This window comes from Heterodontus francisci, chromosome 42, assembly GCF_036365525.1.
Source record: "Heterodontus francisci isolate sHetFra1 chromosome 42, sHetFra1.hap1, whole genome shotgun sequence".
NCBI lineage: Eukaryota > Metazoa > Chordata > Chondrichthyes > Heterodontiformes > Heterodontidae > Heterodontus > Heterodontus francisci.
In genome coordinates, this window is record NC_090412.1 from 20,476,649 (window position 1) to 20,494,162 (window position 17,514).

General features: G+C 42.7%; 1 protein-coding gene across 2 annotated transcripts in view; it reads right to left on the reverse strand.

Moving 5' to 3' along the window:
- LOC137355506 (A disintegrin and metalloproteinase with thrombospondin motifs 14) overlaps positions 1–17,514 on the reverse strand; it is a 216,831-nt gene that overhangs the window by 14,818 nt on the left and 184,499 nt on the right. For both annotated transcript variants that reach the window (XM_068020727.1, XM_068020728.1), the window contains exons 9-14: positions 10,204–10,336; positions 9,084–9,197; positions 7,234–7,382; positions 4,936–5,111; positions 3,753–3,886; positions 3,203–3,326 (exon numbers count right to left, since the gene is read on the reverse strand). In XM_068020727.1, coding sequence (XP_067876828.1) covers positions 3,203–3,326; positions 3,753–3,886; positions 4,936–5,111; positions 7,234–7,382; positions 9,084–9,197; positions 10,204–10,336 — 830 coding nt within the window. The remainder of the gene's footprint in view (positions 1–3,202; positions 3,327–3,752; positions 3,887–4,935; positions 5,112–7,233; positions 7,383–9,083; positions 9,198–10,203; positions 10,337–17,514) is intronic.

Consider the following 17,514-nt stretch of genomic DNA (forward strand, 5'->3'; position numbering starts at 1 on the left):
CACGTCACTCTGCCCACGCGATATTCAGTTCCATTGAACTCGATAGAATTGAGCATCAAGTATGTTGTATAACAGGCAGCCGATGCGATACTGTCCAAGATGAATTTCTTTCCTTCCGTTTCTTTATTTTCCCATTTGTTATTTACCTCACCGTAAAACTAATATTTTTAGCCAGGTTTAATACTTGCTTTTATATAAGAGCCTCATTTTTTTTTTGAATGACCGCTCCAGGTGAGGATTGATGTGTGTACCAGGAATGGGCAGCACTGTGCATATAACAAGCAGGAAAATGGGGGAAGCATACGCATGTACATTATTTTCTGATGTGCTTTCACCGCCAATAGCACAGAATCAGAAGATCGACATTTTACCAGCAGGCTTCTTAACCCTACTGATGCTTGGAATTATCAGTGCAAAAAGTCAATTTCTAGATCACGGTGCATCTTTCTAAGCTATTAAGTTTTTTTAAATGTATGGGTAAAATGGAATATAGAGGCCATCTATTTTTCTCCCGCACTATCCAGTATTAATGAGGTTCTGCAGTGTTGAACAAGGGAAGTTAGATTCTTCTGAACAATGTCATATTGGCAGGCACAGTATTTGTAAAAGCAATCTTTGGGAAGGCAAAATTCATTAAGTGTCAATAAATCATTTATATCTTGTACCCGAGTTGACAATTTTTAGAAAGGATTTGCTGTTTTCCTCTTGGGAGAATGTGTTTATTCCACAAAGTTTTACAATAAATGGATTCTAACCAGATAGCGTTGCAATGTTTTCTTGAACTATCTAAGTTTATTCCTAAGTGAAGAGTAAATAATAATATAAACAACAGGAGCAGGAGTAGGTCATTTGGCCCCTTGAGTCTGCTCCACCATTCAATAAGATCACGGCTGATCTGATCTTAGCTTCAACTCCACTTTCCTGTCTGCTCCCTATAATCCATATATTAAAAATCTGTCTATCTCAGCCTTAAATATATTCAATGGCCCAGCCTCCACAGCTTTCTGGGATAGAGATGTCCAAAGATTCACAACCCTCAGTGAAAAAATTCCTCCTCAACTCCATCTTAAAAGAGCGACCCCTTATTCTGAAACTAAGTCTGAGAATTCTAGATTCCTCCACAAGGGGAAACATCAGGCTGAATTTTATTCAGGCACCGCGCTGTACAGAGACGCCCTTTTAACTCAGCGGGGTGCCAGCATTCAGCGGCCGCCGAGAAGCCCCCATGATATTTTGCGTGGGGGGGCTCATTTAAATAATGAAAGCAGAGCACTCGCCCCCGATGACATGTGGGGGTGCCTGCCACGTCCCTGGCAACGGCGCCCGGCACCACTGTGCAGGCGCCGGTGCCATTTTTAAAGGGCTTTAAGCCCTTACAAATAATTATAATTCTGGAAGGAAAAGTATAACTGATTTTTATTAAATATAAAAATAAGTGATGGAGGCCCTTCCCCAACGCCCCCCAATTGATTTTTCAAATACCTGAACTTACCCCACCAATCTTCAATTTTTTGCCCTTCAAACCCCTTCCCACCAATCCCACATCCAACAAAAATTGATTTCCCCACTCCTCCTCCCCTCCCGCCTTGAAAATTTTATTCTTCTCCCCTCCCTACCAGGTTCTCACCTCGAACTCCATGCAGAGTTAACATGGAGCATCCATATACAGATGTCCAGATTCAGAGACATGTGTGGTAGGAGAATGAATCCAGAAACTTGAAGGGTAGAGTATTGGAGGATGGACTCTGGAGGTATTTCTGTCGGAATGAAGATCCACGAAATGTACAGAATCAGTTGCGGGGCAGAAAAATGATGGCGAAATTGAAAGTCACTATAAGATCCAGAAAGGGCGAAGAAATACAGTTCAGTCCAGGAGGGCTGAAACCCTAACCAGGAGCCTGACTGTGGCTGAAGCTGTGGGACCAGTAGCACAGCCACAGGCCCCGACTATTTAAGTGAGCCACCGCACAGGAGATCATGGTGACTCTTTGGCTTGTGGCCTGCTGTTTTTTGAGCTCGCTGCGGGCTCTTAAGATCCAGTCCAAAGAGTGGGAGTGTGTAGATTGGGGGAAAGAGGGCAAAGGATGGCAAGGATAGAGGTACACAGTAAGGAGCTCCCCAGGAAGTCATCTTGAGACTATAGCTTTGATAAGTTGCATATCCAAGTTTACAGAAGACATTAGGAGGCACAGCAAGTTGTATGGGAGCAGGAGGTTACACAGGGCACAGACTGACTGAGTGGGTAAAACTCAGATAGGGTACATTAAATCAGTTGTCATATGGGTAAGTTTGATTCCAAGAAAGACATTGGTAGCACAACCTTTGTCTCAGCCCTGCACTGTGAAACTCTCTCCCTAAATCCCTCCACCTTACTATTTTTCTCCTCACCTTCAAGAGTCTCCTCAAAATCTATTTCTTTGAGCATGCCTCTAGTTACCTCCTCTAATTCTTTCACTTCTGTTCACCATCCATTTCTCCTCTGTGAAGCACTTCGGGATGGCTACCATGTTAAATTTAAAGTTCTTGTAATGTGAATTAGAATTGTTGCATTAGGATATTGTTTTTGGGTCAAGACGAGTTTGATGTTAAGGAATATATTGCACTACTGAATACATATCGAATCGAGCAGTTGCCATTTCTCTATTTCACACTCCAACCCAGAGACCACTTCTGCTCGATGATCTCAGCTAACTACTCCAGTGTGCTGCAGCAGCACTGTTTGTCAGCTCTGACTTAATCTAAAGTACTTGCAGCACTTTCTGAAAATGCACAAAGGAAAACAGTGCACACCTTAAGATAACTGTAGCAATTCATGTCCTTTAGCCCATAAGTAACATTTCAATTATAGCTCAAAGTAGTACTTACATAAGTGAGCACAAAGTTAGAGCAAAGAGTCAGCCTAAGCCAAGACTCTTGGACTGATTTTCCAAGTTTGCTGTGCAACCAGGGAGAATTACCATCAATTAGAAGCTTTGGTCATATAAAACCTGCAACCAGATATGTTGCTCTCAATTTCCTGAAATACCTGAATTCAATACATTTAGTGTAAGCTTTAAGCAGTGCTGGAGAAACATTAGGAATTACACTGTAAACCCATTTAAGTAAGTGGAGGTACATTTATTTTTGAGTGTGACGTGTATTCAGATAGGGTACATTAAATCAGAATGCCAAGCAGGATTTGACAGATGTGACTTTAACTCACCTGTTCGTTTGGGAGCCTTGGCAATTGTTCCCTTAACAGTTCGACAATGTGAATTGTCACCACCACAGACACCACATTTATCTTCTTGCTTAAAAGAACCAACTTCCTTGTCACAGCCCACAAGCTTCAAAAGGAGAACAATTCAATACTTTCATAATTTTCATCCCTTGATAAAACCATCAGAATTAAAAACTGTACAACCAAGGGTTTGAATAATCACAATTTAAAAAAAAAAATCACACGGACCAATTTTAGTCTTCATAAGTAAACGACAATAACAGCAACTTGCATTTATATAGTGTCTTTAACATAGAAAAGCATTCCAAGGTGCTTCACAGGACTATTATCTGATCCGCATTGAGGTATTAGGATAGGTGACCAAAAGCTCAGTTAAAGAGATACATTTTAGGGAGGGTCTTAAAGTAGGAGAAAGATGCAGAGAGGTTAAGAGAGGGAATTCCAGAGATTAGGGCCGACTGAAATCAGGGATGCACAAGGGGCCAGAAGAGGAACGCAGAGATCAGAGACAGCATCAGTGATGAGCACCTACCACACATTCTCCTCGAGCACACACACTAAAGGGATCTTTATAACTGCAGCGTGTACCGTCATGTACAACCTGATTCATGAACACCACATCTCCTGTTTCCTTGGACTGGCAAATTAGTTCACACTTTTGAGCTTCTATAATTTGTTGATTGGGAAAGAAAAACAAAATGGTACTTTATTTCAACTAATGCATAACAATGGAAGCCACAAAAACAAAGTATAAAAGGATGAGAAACATCTGAACCAACCGAGATATGCTTTTAGCCTTAATTAGCATCTTTTATTTCATACAGTATACTTCCCTTTTGTTTAACTTTTAAAGAAAATAATTTATACTATGTTGGCAAGCGGCCCAAGGGTTGCGCAGCCTGCAGCCCAACGGTGCAGCACACTAATGCAAGGAAAAACTCCATCACAGAGATATATGTCAAACATGTTTTTCTACATGCCAAACCCTTGAGCTTTGCCAGTATCACCGAGGATCCAATGGGGGAAATGAAATGCCGAGTTGAGGCCTGGGAAAATAAATTGTTGGTCAATAAAAACACAGTTCACTGAAGCACCTGCTTGCAACTGATTTTGCAATGTCACTTGAGGAGCCCCAAGAATGGGCTGGCTGCTTAATCTCATGACTGGGAAATGGCACTTGGTGCGATAAGAGAGGGCAGACGGGGGGAAGAAATAATGCACAGCTTGTGCAAACTGCTGACTAATGTAGGCAGAAATAATTTAGTTGAGTGAGCGGAACAGCATTATTGAATCACATAATTCAAAGAATGTTCTTAGAACCCTTTCTAACACCAACACTAATATTATAGCATGTAATTCATTGAAATGCAGTTGTTCCCAAGTTACTTAATGTACAGTGTACATTATAGGAGCAATTTTTCAATTTCAGCTGATGGTTGCACATACAGGAAATTTGGGTGTGTGTTATTTTCTAACCATTTAACTTACTGTAAGAGAATAGCATGCAAAATCCCTCTAAATTTGCAACATATGCCTCTGGCTGGTGAAGTTCCCCAACAGCAGATCAAAGTCAAAAATCATGTCTTACGTGCACCAAATCATCTCTGAATTAGCAATCACGTAGCATACAATAACTGTAGTGTCTTAATATTTCTCTAGTTATGTCTGTCAGATGTGAAAACAGACCACACATACAGTCTCAAGGGAAAACGTACCATCTTGGTGCTCATAGGGGAGCCAGGTATGCTTAACATTCTGGTAAAGATAATAGGAGTTTCTTTGTTGACACTGCTGAGCCCGAAAATCTTCATAATGCCCTGAACAATCTTCAGAATTGCAGACTTTGTATTCGGAACTAGGACCAGGGCAGTCTCGGCCACCATAGGCAGGGCTGCAGAGAAGTTAAATCAGATGTTAAATGAGCAATCAGTGACAGGATACACATTGTTACCTCATACTGCAAGCTGTGTGTAGAGAGGTGGATGCTTGCTTTCTCAATAATTTAGAAAGAGTTCCCTGGTCTTATGTACTACATTGCTGGTCCAGAATCTAAGAATATAGTGATATCCCAACTCTGAGTGACAACTGGTGCTGTGCTCTTAGCCACCAGAGCATTTGATGTGGCAATGAGTGGCTGTGCTGGGGAGGGGCAAGAGAACAAATGGCTGGTCATTCTGGGTTTGGTGTCATTTTATTTTCTTCCTTCAATTAAACAATAAAAATAATTATTTATTGATGTTGGGAAAGAATATAAAGAACATACTTTGGTAAATTAAAAATAGAATTTTAGTTTACACTGTAGACATCTAAAATTTTATATACAGTTGATGTAATCCTTGATATTGTAATACATGTAATTATAGTGTGAAAAATGTTCTTCTATTTTATTATTTTCTGATAGATCCTAATATTATTAGGGCACAGAGCCACTGCTTGCCAGCATTCACTGTTAATCAAATTGCCTCAGTTGGTACCAATTTTTCCTTTGAGTTAGAAGGTTGTGAGTTCAAGCATTGCTTCAACACTTGGGTACACAATCTAGCCTGACCCCTTTCTGAAATGGTGCATTGTCAGAGGTGTAATCCTTCATTCAAGGCACTAAACCAAGGCTCTGTCTCTCTGTGGTGCAGATGGATGTTAAGATCCTCTATTTAAAGAGCAAGGAGTTCTCCCAGCCAACAGTCCTTCCTTAATCAGCTTTACCAAAAACAGATTAGTTACCTTAGTGCCGAATGTGTGGCCGAATGTGTGATCTCGATGTGCAAAATGGCTATTGCAGTTACTAAATTGCAAACTAAATCACTGCATATGAAGCGATGTGATAGTTCTGAAAGATGTGATCATCCACTGTAATTGCAAGTCTTTCATTAATAGTGTCTTCCATTGCAAAAGGAAAATGATTCTTAGCAAACGTGCTGAGGCGTGAATGTGCAGAGCTGAATAATGATCGTGTTTATTGCTTTAACAGCAACTTGCATTTATATAGTATAGTATATACTATAATATAGTATCAAACAAACTATGTATTACAGTTGATGTAATAACCGCTTGATGCTTTTTTTTTTAAAAAAAAGAGTAGGCCAGATACATGAGCCATTTTAGCTGGTGATTCCTTCTCTAAGCTCACCAGCCCACGATTTTCCTGTTCATTAAACAGAAGGGGGAGGTCATGGGCTGCTGAGTACAGAAGTGGAAAACTCAGATCTTTGGGTCATTATGAAACAGCTTTTGTTTCTCATCGAAGGTTCCCGGGATGACGGGACTGTCCTATGAAGAGAGATTGGGGAAACTGGGCCCGTATTCTCTAGAGCTTCGAAGAATGAGAGGTGATCTCATTGAAACCTACAAAATGCTTCAAGGGATAGACAGGATAGATGCACCTAATATGTCGCCCCTGGTTGGGAAGTTTAGAACCAGGGGACAGAATTTCAAAATAAGGGGGAAGCCACTTAGCACCGAAATGAGGAGAAATTTCTTTACTCAGAGGGTTGTGAATCTTTGGAATTCTCTACCCCAAAGGGCTGTGGAAGCTCAGTCATTGAGTATGTTTAAAGTAGAGATTGACAGATTTCTAAATACCATCACATAAAGGGATAGTGTGGGAAAAAGGCATTGAAGTGGATGACCAGCCATGATCGTATTGAATGGCAGAGCAGGCTTGATGGGCTGAATGGCCTACTCCTTCTCCTATATTCCCATGTTCCTATCAACACAGCCTTGAAATAAGAATGCAACTTCGCTAATAGGTGTGAAATTACCTCAGAGTAGTAGGCTTGCATCACTCTGCATTGCACTGACTGCAGTATGACTTGTCGGCTCTGTGTTAACATGAGTACCAGAAAACACACATGCAGAGAGCTCAGGTTTCCCTGACCAGATAGCATGTGGAATCAGCAATATAAAGTTAGACTGCCAGCTGCATGTTTCCCTGCACAGTTACCCGTATTAAACCAGTAGCTGTGGAACAGCAATGTTCTGAACATGCAATAATGTGCCAACTAATACGAACTTACGGGGGATTACTGCACTGTCTGCTACGGAAGCGCACTCCACCACCACAGGTTCTTGAGCACGATCCAAACTTTGTCCAGGAACTCCAGCTTCCATCCCGACTGTATGACTGATCTGAACTTTTCCAAATACAGTGACCCTTGAAACACCACTGGAAAACAGAGGTAGTTACATAGAAACACAGAAAACAGGAGCAGGAGTAGGCCAGTCGACCCTTTGGGCCTGCTCCGCCATTCAAAAAAGATCATGGCGGATTGTCTAATTCAGTACCTTGTTCCTGCTTTCTTTCCATATCCCTTGATCTCTTTGGCATTAAGAAATATATCTATCTCCTGCTTGAATATATTTAATGACTGCCTTCTGCAGTAGAGAATTCCACAGGTTCATCACCCTCTGAGTGAAGAAATTTCTCCTCATCTCGGTTCTAAATGGCATACCCCGTATCCTGAGACAGTGACCCCTGGTTCTTGGCTCCCCAACCATCGGAAACAACCTCCCTGCATCTAGCCTGTCTAGTCCTGTTGGAATTTTATAGTTTTCTATGAGGTCCCCTTTCATTCTTATAAACTCCAGTGAAATTAGGCCTAGTCGACTCAATCTTTCCTCATACGTCAATCCTGCCATCCCAGGAATCAGCCTAGTAAATCTTCTGCGCACTCCCTCCATGGCAAGAACATCCTTCCTCAGATAAGGAGACCAAAATTGCACACAATACTCCAGATGTGGTCTCACCAAGGCCCTGTATAACTGCAGTAAGACATCCTTGCTCCTGTACTCAAATCCTCTTGCAATGAAGGCCAACATACCATTCGCCTTCCTAACTGCTTGCTGCACCTGAATGCTTGCTTTCAGCGAATGGTGTACAAGAACACCCAGGTCTCGTTGCACCTCCCCCTTTCCCAATCTATCACCATTCAGATGATAATCTGTCTTTCTGTTTTTCCAGCCAAAGCGGATAACCTCACATTTATCCACGTTATGCTGCATCTGCCATGCATTTGCCCACACACCCAACTTGTCCAAATCACATTGGAGCATCTTTGCATCCTCCTCACAGCTCACATTCCCCCCCCTCCAACTTGTGCAGAGAGCAAAACATGGTGCAGGTCAGCGACTGAGGGAAGCCAGTAGGTTCAATGCAGCATCTGTTTTAAGCAAAAATTGACCCCTGTTATGAGAGGTGACTTCATTGAGCAGAATTTTCTCGAGTATTCTGGGTCATGATCCTGGCTATGACCATATGGCCATTCCCCTGGGCCCTGCTTATGCTTCACCACTGTACTGAATGCCAGATGCCACTGGTGACCAGTACATTTGGGGCAGAGGAGGAAGGAACAGTGGGAATTCCAGCAGCCGACACCTTCTTTTGTGGCATAGGCTTCCAAGGGGTCAGATAAAAGCACTGACCGCCCCCATCCCCAGAAGAAATTCACTCGCAATTATCTTTGATGCAGAGACCAGGGGTAACCTGGATCTGGCTCATTTCTGGACCTAATCTGTCTTTGCACACCAGGATTACCTTCTTAGTATGCCTCAGGCCCAGTCTTTGTCAAAAGCGAAAGGGTAGGACAAGCAAGATTCACCCACGATAACTTATTTCAGATGCAGTCATAACTGTTGCTTATTTCCACCATTTTCTGCTTTTAAAATGATTCTGACCTGTTGATCATTACCCTAAATGACTTCTTTTGTACTACAAACACTGGTCTGTGAGCATTAAGCGCCTTATTTACTGGAAGGTTGACGGAAAGTTAGACTAATTAACACTGGGAAACAATTACTCATCAGATGGTGCTTGCAACAACCTTTCACCCTCACCATCTCTTTTTAATATGTAAGATTGGTCTTTTACCTTTCCAGGTGCACACTCGGTGCCATCTAGTGGTGGGCCCTTTTTAGTTTTGCAGAAGTAGGGGTTATCGGGATGGCTGCACCATAACTGCTTGCAGGGATCAAAGGTTCGGAACTGCAAAAGGGACAAACATAATTTTAGACTGACAGTAAGATCATATGATAGGCAGTTATCCTGGATGGTAAAAATCAATTGCACATACAAGCACATGAAAACAATGGCAGGAAAAGACAGTCTCAGAGTCATGTTTAACTAAGGATCATAACCCACAATACTTCCATTCACCAGCAGCCATGCAACCTCCTGGGAGAGGCAAAGAAAAACAATTCAGGAAAACTGGAGGCTAATTGAGGGGAGGGAGTACTGAAAACTGGGAAATGTTTTTCTGAATCGCCAAAGGCAATCTAAACAAGATCCAGGAGACCATGGTGGTCATGAAGCATATCATCCAACATCCCACCTTCCTTTTGTACAAACTGATATTACCCTCAGTCAGGAACTCATCCAGTTCCCTTTTAAAAAGTTGCAGTGAACCCACATCCACCATATGAAATGGCAACTTGTTCCACAGATCAATGAACCTCTGCGAAAAGAGAAACGTTCTGACATCTATTCTAGTTCTTTATTGACATAATTTATACACTTATCTCCAATTCTCTATAACATAACTAATTCAAATAGTCTATCCAAAATGACACAGTCTGGTCCTTTCATTATTTTTAACCAGAAATCAAATCTCCCTGAAGTCTGCTTTTTTCAAAAAAAAAGTTTAAAAAAATCAATTTCCTAATGCTATTGTGACAACTAAGGCTTTGAGAATAGGCATCAGTTTAATGGCCTTCCTCAGAACCTTTTCTCGGGCCTCTATCTCACCCACCCTGTGAGAGGACCAAAATTGGACACACTATTCTGGGTGAGGCCTATCCAACGTCTTATAAACCAGCGCACAAGCAACAGTGCTAACTTTGATCGGAACAAAGTCTGAACTTGGCAACAACTTCCTCAAGGAAAGAGACTGCCAGAAATCAGTTTATTGTTTTTTATATGAGGTTTCAAAAGTAATTATAAGCAAAAATGCAAAGGGATATGCAATAATGCCATGAAACGAAACAATACTTACAGCTGTACACATTTTGTAACCCACTCCAAAATCAAAACGGCACTGCTCATCCATGGAATAGTTGATTCCTGGAAGCTCTGGCAACTTTGGCCACTTGTGTTCAAATGGATCATCCAGCAGGCAATCATAGGAACTGATGGAAATCATGAGAGAGAAATTAGGTGGACAAAGTTTTAACTTATGTCAGATCTTATTTTGTTTCAAAGAATTAATTTTGTTTTGCGTCAAAGGAAAATATCCATTTATTGTGTAACAGTGACACAGCATGTTGCCACTCTAGATTAGCGTGACAGCGTGCAGACTCAATGCCTGCCTTTACACACGGAGCCCCGATGTTCCATATGAGACCTCTTAATCACAGTTGCAAAACTGTTGGAGGTGCTGAGTGCAGGCACAACAGGAAGAGAGAATTCCTGATCATTCCACTTTTACTAATATTACACTTTACATGATTCCTGATCTACCTAGGAGGATCATGACTTTCCTGTGCTGTTTGCTGGCTCCAGCCACTGAAGGCAAGTCCTCTGCCTGCACAGCTCCACTGTTTTGTTTGAAGCACTATAATTAACCATTGAACAACATACAGCAAAGTAAGAGGCCATACAGCCTATTGGGTCTACGCAGCTTCTTTGCTAGAGCAATCTAAAACTAATCCCCAATGCCCTCATATTCCTGTTTTAAATACTTACCGATTCTTCTCTTAAAGAGGCAATGGTCTCTGCCTCAACCATAGAACCACAGAAATTAGAACCTCACAAAAATTACGGCACAGGAGGCCATTCAGCCCATCATGTCTGTACCAGCTGAAAAATCTGGGCACCCATTCTCATCCCACCTTTCAGCACCTGGTCTGCAGCCTTGCAGGTTACAGCACTTCAGGTGCATGTCCAGGTACCTTTTAAATGAGTTGAGGGTTTCTGCCTCCACCACTCTTCCTGGCAGTGAATTCCAGACACCGACCACCCTCCGGGTGAAAACGTTTTTCTTCATGTCCCCTCTAATCCTTCTACCAATTACCTTAAATCTGTGCCCCCTGGCAATTGACTTCTCTGCTAGGGGAAACAGGTCCTTCTTGTCAACTTTATCTAGGCCCCTCATAATTTTGTACACCTCAATTAAGTCACCCCTCAGCCTCCTCTGTTCCAAGGAAAACACTCTCTTTGACAAAGTACTCCATGCTCATACAACCTTCTATATATAGAAAGTTGCCCCAACCTCCTTCTTTAACTCTCTAATGAAACTCTTAAACGGATGACCCTGTCACTGATTCACCAACCGTAGGAAATAGACTTCCCCATTCACCACCCTCTTAAAACCCTTTGTAATTAAAAGACTATTAAGTCTCCTCATATCCTTCTCTAGTCCAGTGGAAACTGTTATAAGAAGAGACCCGAGATACTGGAACTAGATGTTCTCACCCCTGGTAGTTGGGAGCATTATGCTCATCATCAAAGGCCGAGAGTTGTATAGGGTTATGTAGGACCCTCCAGCATAACAGGTAACATATACAATGGAAAATTCAGCAAGGTTATGCTTCTGCAGCAGAGCCTTGCTATAGGAGAGTGTAAGTCAGACAGAGGGCTAAAACTCCAAATGTTTGGCACTGGTTCCTATCTAGCAAGGCTCTACTGATAAAGTAGACAGTGAAGAAAACTATACCCTGTGGCAAGTGGGACAATAATCAGAGGTCAGAGATTCAAAACCATTGGTAAAAGATCTAAAGGGGAGCTGAGAAGAAATATTTTCATTTAGAGAATTGTCAGGATCTGGAATGCTCTACCAGAAAAGATGGTGGAAGCAAAAATGTATAAATAATTTTAAAAGGGAGTTGGACAGGTACTTGAGAATGAGGAAGGAACTTACAGGGTTACAGACACAAAGTATTCATGTGGGACTAAACATGACAACTCTTGCAAAGAGCCAGTAAAAGCATGACAGGCCCAATGGCCTCCTTCTGTGTTGTAAGCTTCTATGATTCTATTTGGGAGTGTAGGCTTGCTGAATTTGCCTCATAATATACACCTGTTCTTGCTGTGTAAGTCATACCTTCAAGTATTCTTATATGTTATTTAAATGTAAGGGATCTTCTGTGACAAGTAATTTTACAAGTGCACACTGCCAAACGGGTGCCTAACTAGCTGGATGCATGCTTTGTGAGTTACGAGTTATGAATGAATGTAAAATGGAACTCAGCCTGCTACCCACTAGCACAAGATTGGAAAATTACCACCTACAGTGGAACAACTAGTTATATTACACTACCTACTTTGGTATAAAATGGCTTCAGCTTTTGTATCAATACAAATTTATATAATGCAATTTGAGTGAAAAGCCACAAAAGCGCAATTCAATAAGTGACAGATTCACATTTTTGGGGCTTCACAGTATTAACTGCGGACCAGTGCGAAGCTAAGTTTAAAATGCCTGCGCATTTTATTTTTGTAAAGTTTAATCTTTCATCAATACATAACTTTGCTAAATTAGGAGCTAATTAACAAATCAAAAAATTAAATTACAAGGTTGGATAGGCATGACAAGGCAGGTGGTGTGCCGGAACTGCAGCATGTGGGAATTTGTGGAGAGCACTGCTATCCCACACAACCATATTTGCAGAAAGCGTCTGCAGCTCGAGGAACTTTGGCTCAGATTGCTGAGCTGCAGTCATTGTGGGATATCAGGGAGGGGGAGAGTTACTGGACATTTTGTTCCAGGAAGCAGTCCCCCTTCTCTTATGCTAAGTAGAACTTCAGAGTTGGTCAAGGGTCAGGGAGAAGAGGGTGTGACTATGAGTCAGGCAGGTACAGGGATCCAATATGTAGTGATGGTACGAGATACTTGCTACCTGTGCGACTGAGAACAAGGACTGCAGGGTGGATGGGCAAACTTTCGGGAAGTGAAAAGGAATGCGATAGTGATAGAAGACATTATAGTCAGAGAATCATAGAATTGTTTCAGCACAGAAGGAAGCCATTCAGCCCGTCATGTCTGCACTGGCTCTCTGAAGGAGCAATTTACCTGGTGCTACTCCCCCACCTTCTCCCCACAGCCCTGCACATTCTTCCTTTTCTGAATGCATGAAGCATTTGCAACAAATTAACAGCACAGATAAAAATAAGTTTGATCTAATAGCCATTAGAACATAGAACAGTACAGGCCCACGATGTTGTGCCGACCCTTTAACCTACTCTAAGATCAAACTACCTACATACCCTTCATTCTACTATCATCCATGTACCTATCCAAGAGTCGCTTAAACGTCCCTAATGTATCTGCTGCTACTACCACCGCTGGCAGTGCATTCCACGCACCCATCACTCTCTGTGTAAAGAACCTACCTCTGACACCTCCCCTAAACCTTCCTCCAATCACCTTAAAATTATGCCCCCTGGTGATAGCCCTTTCCGCCCTGGGAAAAAGTCTCTGGCTATCCACTCTATCTATACCTCTCATCATCTTGTACACCTCTATCAAGTCACCTCTCATCCTTCTTCGCTCCAATGAGAAAAGCCCTAGCTCCCTCAACCTTTCTTCATAAGACATGCCCTCCAGTCCAGGCAGCATCCTGGTAAATCTCCTCTGCACCCTCTCTAAAGCTTCTACATCCTTCCTATAATGAGGCGACCAGAACTGAACACAATATTCCAAGTGTGGTCTAACCAGGGCTTTATAGAGCTGCAGCATAACCTCTCGGCTCTTAAACTCAATCCCCCTGTCAATGAAAGCAAACACCCCATACGCCTTCTTAACAACCCTATCAACTTGGGTGGCAACTTTGAGCGATCTATGGACGTGGACCCCAAGATCCCTCTGTTCCTCCACACTACCAAGAATCCTGTCTTTAAGCCTGTATTCTGCATTCAAATTCGACCTTCCAAAATGAATCACTTCACACTTTTCCAGGTTGAACTCCATCTGCCACTTCTCAGCCCAGCTCTGCATCTTGTCAATGTCCCGTTGCAACCTACAACAGCCCTCCACACTAACCACAATTCCAGCAACCTTTGTGTCATTGGCAAACTTACTAACCCAGCCTTCCACTTCCTCATCCAAGTCATTTATAAAGATCACAAAGAGCAGAGGTCCCAGACCAGATCCCTGCGGAACACCACTGGTCACCGAGCTCCAGGCTGAATACTTTCCATCTACTCCCACCCTCTGTCTTCTATGGGCCAGTCAATTCTGTATCCAGACAGCCAAATTTCCCTGTATCCCATGCCTCCTTACTTTCTGAATGAGCCTACCATGGGGAACTTTATCAAACGCCTTGCTAAAATCCATATACACCACATCCACTGCTCTTCCTTCATCAATGTGTTTTGTCACATCCTCAAAGAATTCAATAAGGCTTGTGAGGCATGACCTGCCCCTCACAAAGTCATGCTGACTATCTCTAATCAAACTATGCTTTTCCAAATAATCAAAATCCTGTCTCTCAGAATCCTCTCCAATAATTTGCCCACCACCGACATAAGACTGACTGGTCTGTAATTCCCAGGGTTATCCCTATTCCCTTTCTTGAACAAGGGAATAACATTTGCCACCCTCCAATCATCTGGTACTACTCCAGTGGACAGTGAGGACGCAAAGATCATCGCCAAAGGCGCGGCAATCTCTTCCCTCGCTTCCCGTAATAACCTTGGGTATATCCCGTCTGGCCCCGGGGACTTATCTATCCTCATGTCTTTCAAAATTTCCAGCACATCCTCCTTCTTAACATCAACCTGTTCGAGCATATCAGCCTGTTTCACGCTGTCCTCACAAACGTCCAGGTCCCTCTCACTAGTGAATACTGAAGCAAAGTATTTATTAAGGACCTCCCCTACCTCCTCCGACTCCAGGCACAAGTTCCCTCCACTATCCCTGATTGGCCCTACCCTCACTCTGGCCATCCTCTTGTTCCTCACATAAGTGTAGAACGCCTTGGGATTTTCCTTAATCCTACCCGCCAAGATTTCTTCATGTCCCCTTCTAGCTCTCCTAAGTCCATTCTTCAGTTCCTTCCTGGCTACCTTGTAACCCTCTAGAGCCCTGTCTGATCCTTGCTTCCTCAACCTTAAGTAAGTTTCCTTCTTCCTCTTGACTAGCTGTTCCACATCTCTTGTCATCCAAGGTTCCTTCACCCTACCATCCCTTCCTTGCCTCATCGGGACAAACCTATCCAGCAGTCGCAGCAAGTGCGCCCTAAACAACCTCCACATTTCTGTCGTGCATTTCCCTGAGAACATCTGTTCCCAATTTAAGCTCCCCAGTTCCTGCCTAATAGCATTGTAATTCCCCCTCCCCCAATTAAATATTTTCCCATCCCATCTGCTCCTATCCCTCTCCATGACTATAGTAAAGGTCAGGTCAGGCATTATGGAGACATCGTTGCAAAGTGACCAGGGTTGGGAACTAAATATTGCAGAATATTTAGGAGCTAAGAAACATCAAGGGGGCAAAATCATTGGTGGGAGTTGTTTTCAGATCCCCTAACAGACGTTGTAGTGCAGGGCAGAATACGAATCAGGAAATTAGAACTGCATATAAGGGTAATATTGTAATCCTTGGGCACTTCAATCTTCACACAGACTAGGCAAACCAAATTTGCAGTATAGCGTAGAGGACGAGTTCATGGAACATGTACGAGATAGCTTTCTGGATCAGCAAGTAAAGAAAACAAGTAGGGAACAGGCTATTTTGGATCTAGTATTTTGTAACGAGAAGGGGTTAACTAATAACCTTATAGCAAAGAGGCCTCTAGGGAGTTTGAAAGTGATTTAGTTAAGTCCAATACTAGAAACTTAAATTTAAACAAAGCAAATATGTAGGTATGAAGGGTGAGTTGGCTAAGGTAGACTGGGAAATTACATTAAAAAGTATGACAGTAGACAAGTCATAGAGTCATAGAGAGATACAGCACTGAAACAGGCCCTTCAGCCCACCGAGTCTGTGCCGACCAACAACCACCCATTTATACTAATCCTACACTAATCCCGTATTCCCTACCACATCCCCACCATTCTCCTACCACCTACCTACACTAGGGGCAATTTATAATGGCAAATTTACCTATCAACCTGCAAGTCTTCGGCTGTGGGAGGAAACTGGTGCACCCGGCGGAAACCCACGCGGTCACAGGGAGAACTTGCAAACTCCGCACAGGCAGTACCCAGAACCAAACCCGGGTTGCTGGAGCTGTGAGGCTGCGGTGCTAACCACTGTGCCGCCCAAGTCCAAGATGAAATATATCCTAGACTGTTAAGGGAAGCAAGAGAAGAAAGAGCAGAGGCTCTGACCTTAATTTTCCAATCCTCTCTGGCTACAGGTGTGATGCAAGAGAAATGGAGGAACAGCTAATATTATACCATTGTTTAAAAAGGGAGAAAAGTATAGACCAAGTGATTACAGGTCAGTCAGCCTAACCTTGGTGGTATGAAAATTATTGGGACAGGATAAATCTTCATTTAGAAAGATTAGGATTAATCAGAGAGTCAGCACAAATTTAAGGGTAGGTTGCATATGACTAATAAGAATTAATTGTTTGAGAAGTTAACAAGGATGGTTGATAAGGGTAGTGCATTTGATGCAGTTTATATGGATTTTTAGCAAGGCTTTTGATAATGTCCCACATGACAGACTGGTCACAAAAGTAAAAGCCCACGGGATCCATGGCAAAGTGGTAAGTTGGATCCAAAATTGGTTCAGAGACAGGAAGCAAAGGGTCATGATTGACGAGTGTTTTTGTGACTGGAAGGCTGTTTCCAGTGGCGTGCCGCAGGGTGCATACTAGGTCCCTTGCCATGTACTGGATATGATTAAGAGGTTTGCAGCCAGTACAAAAATTGGCCGTGTGGCTGATGATGAAGAAAGCTGCAGACTGCAAGAAGATATAAATGGACTAGTCAGTCAGGTGGAACAGCAGCAAATGGAGTTCAATCCGGAGAAATGTGAGGTAATGCATTTGGGAAAGGCCGACAAGGCACGGGAATGCAGAATAAAAGTAGGACACTGAGAAGTGTGGTGGAACAGAGGGAGCTTGGAGTGCATAGCCACAGATCACTGAAGGTGACTGGACAGGTAGACAAGGCGGTCAAGAAGGAAAACGGGATATTTTCCCTTACTAGCCAAGGCCTGGAATATAAGTGCTGGGAGGTTATGCTGCAACTGTATAAAACACCAGTTAGGCCACAGCTGGAGCACAGTTTGGGTCACCACACTTTTGGAAAGACGTGATTGCACAAGAGAGGGTACAGAGGAGATTTACGAGGATGCTGTCATGACTGGAGAATTTTTAGTTACGAGGAAAGATTGCATAGGCTAGGATTATTTTCT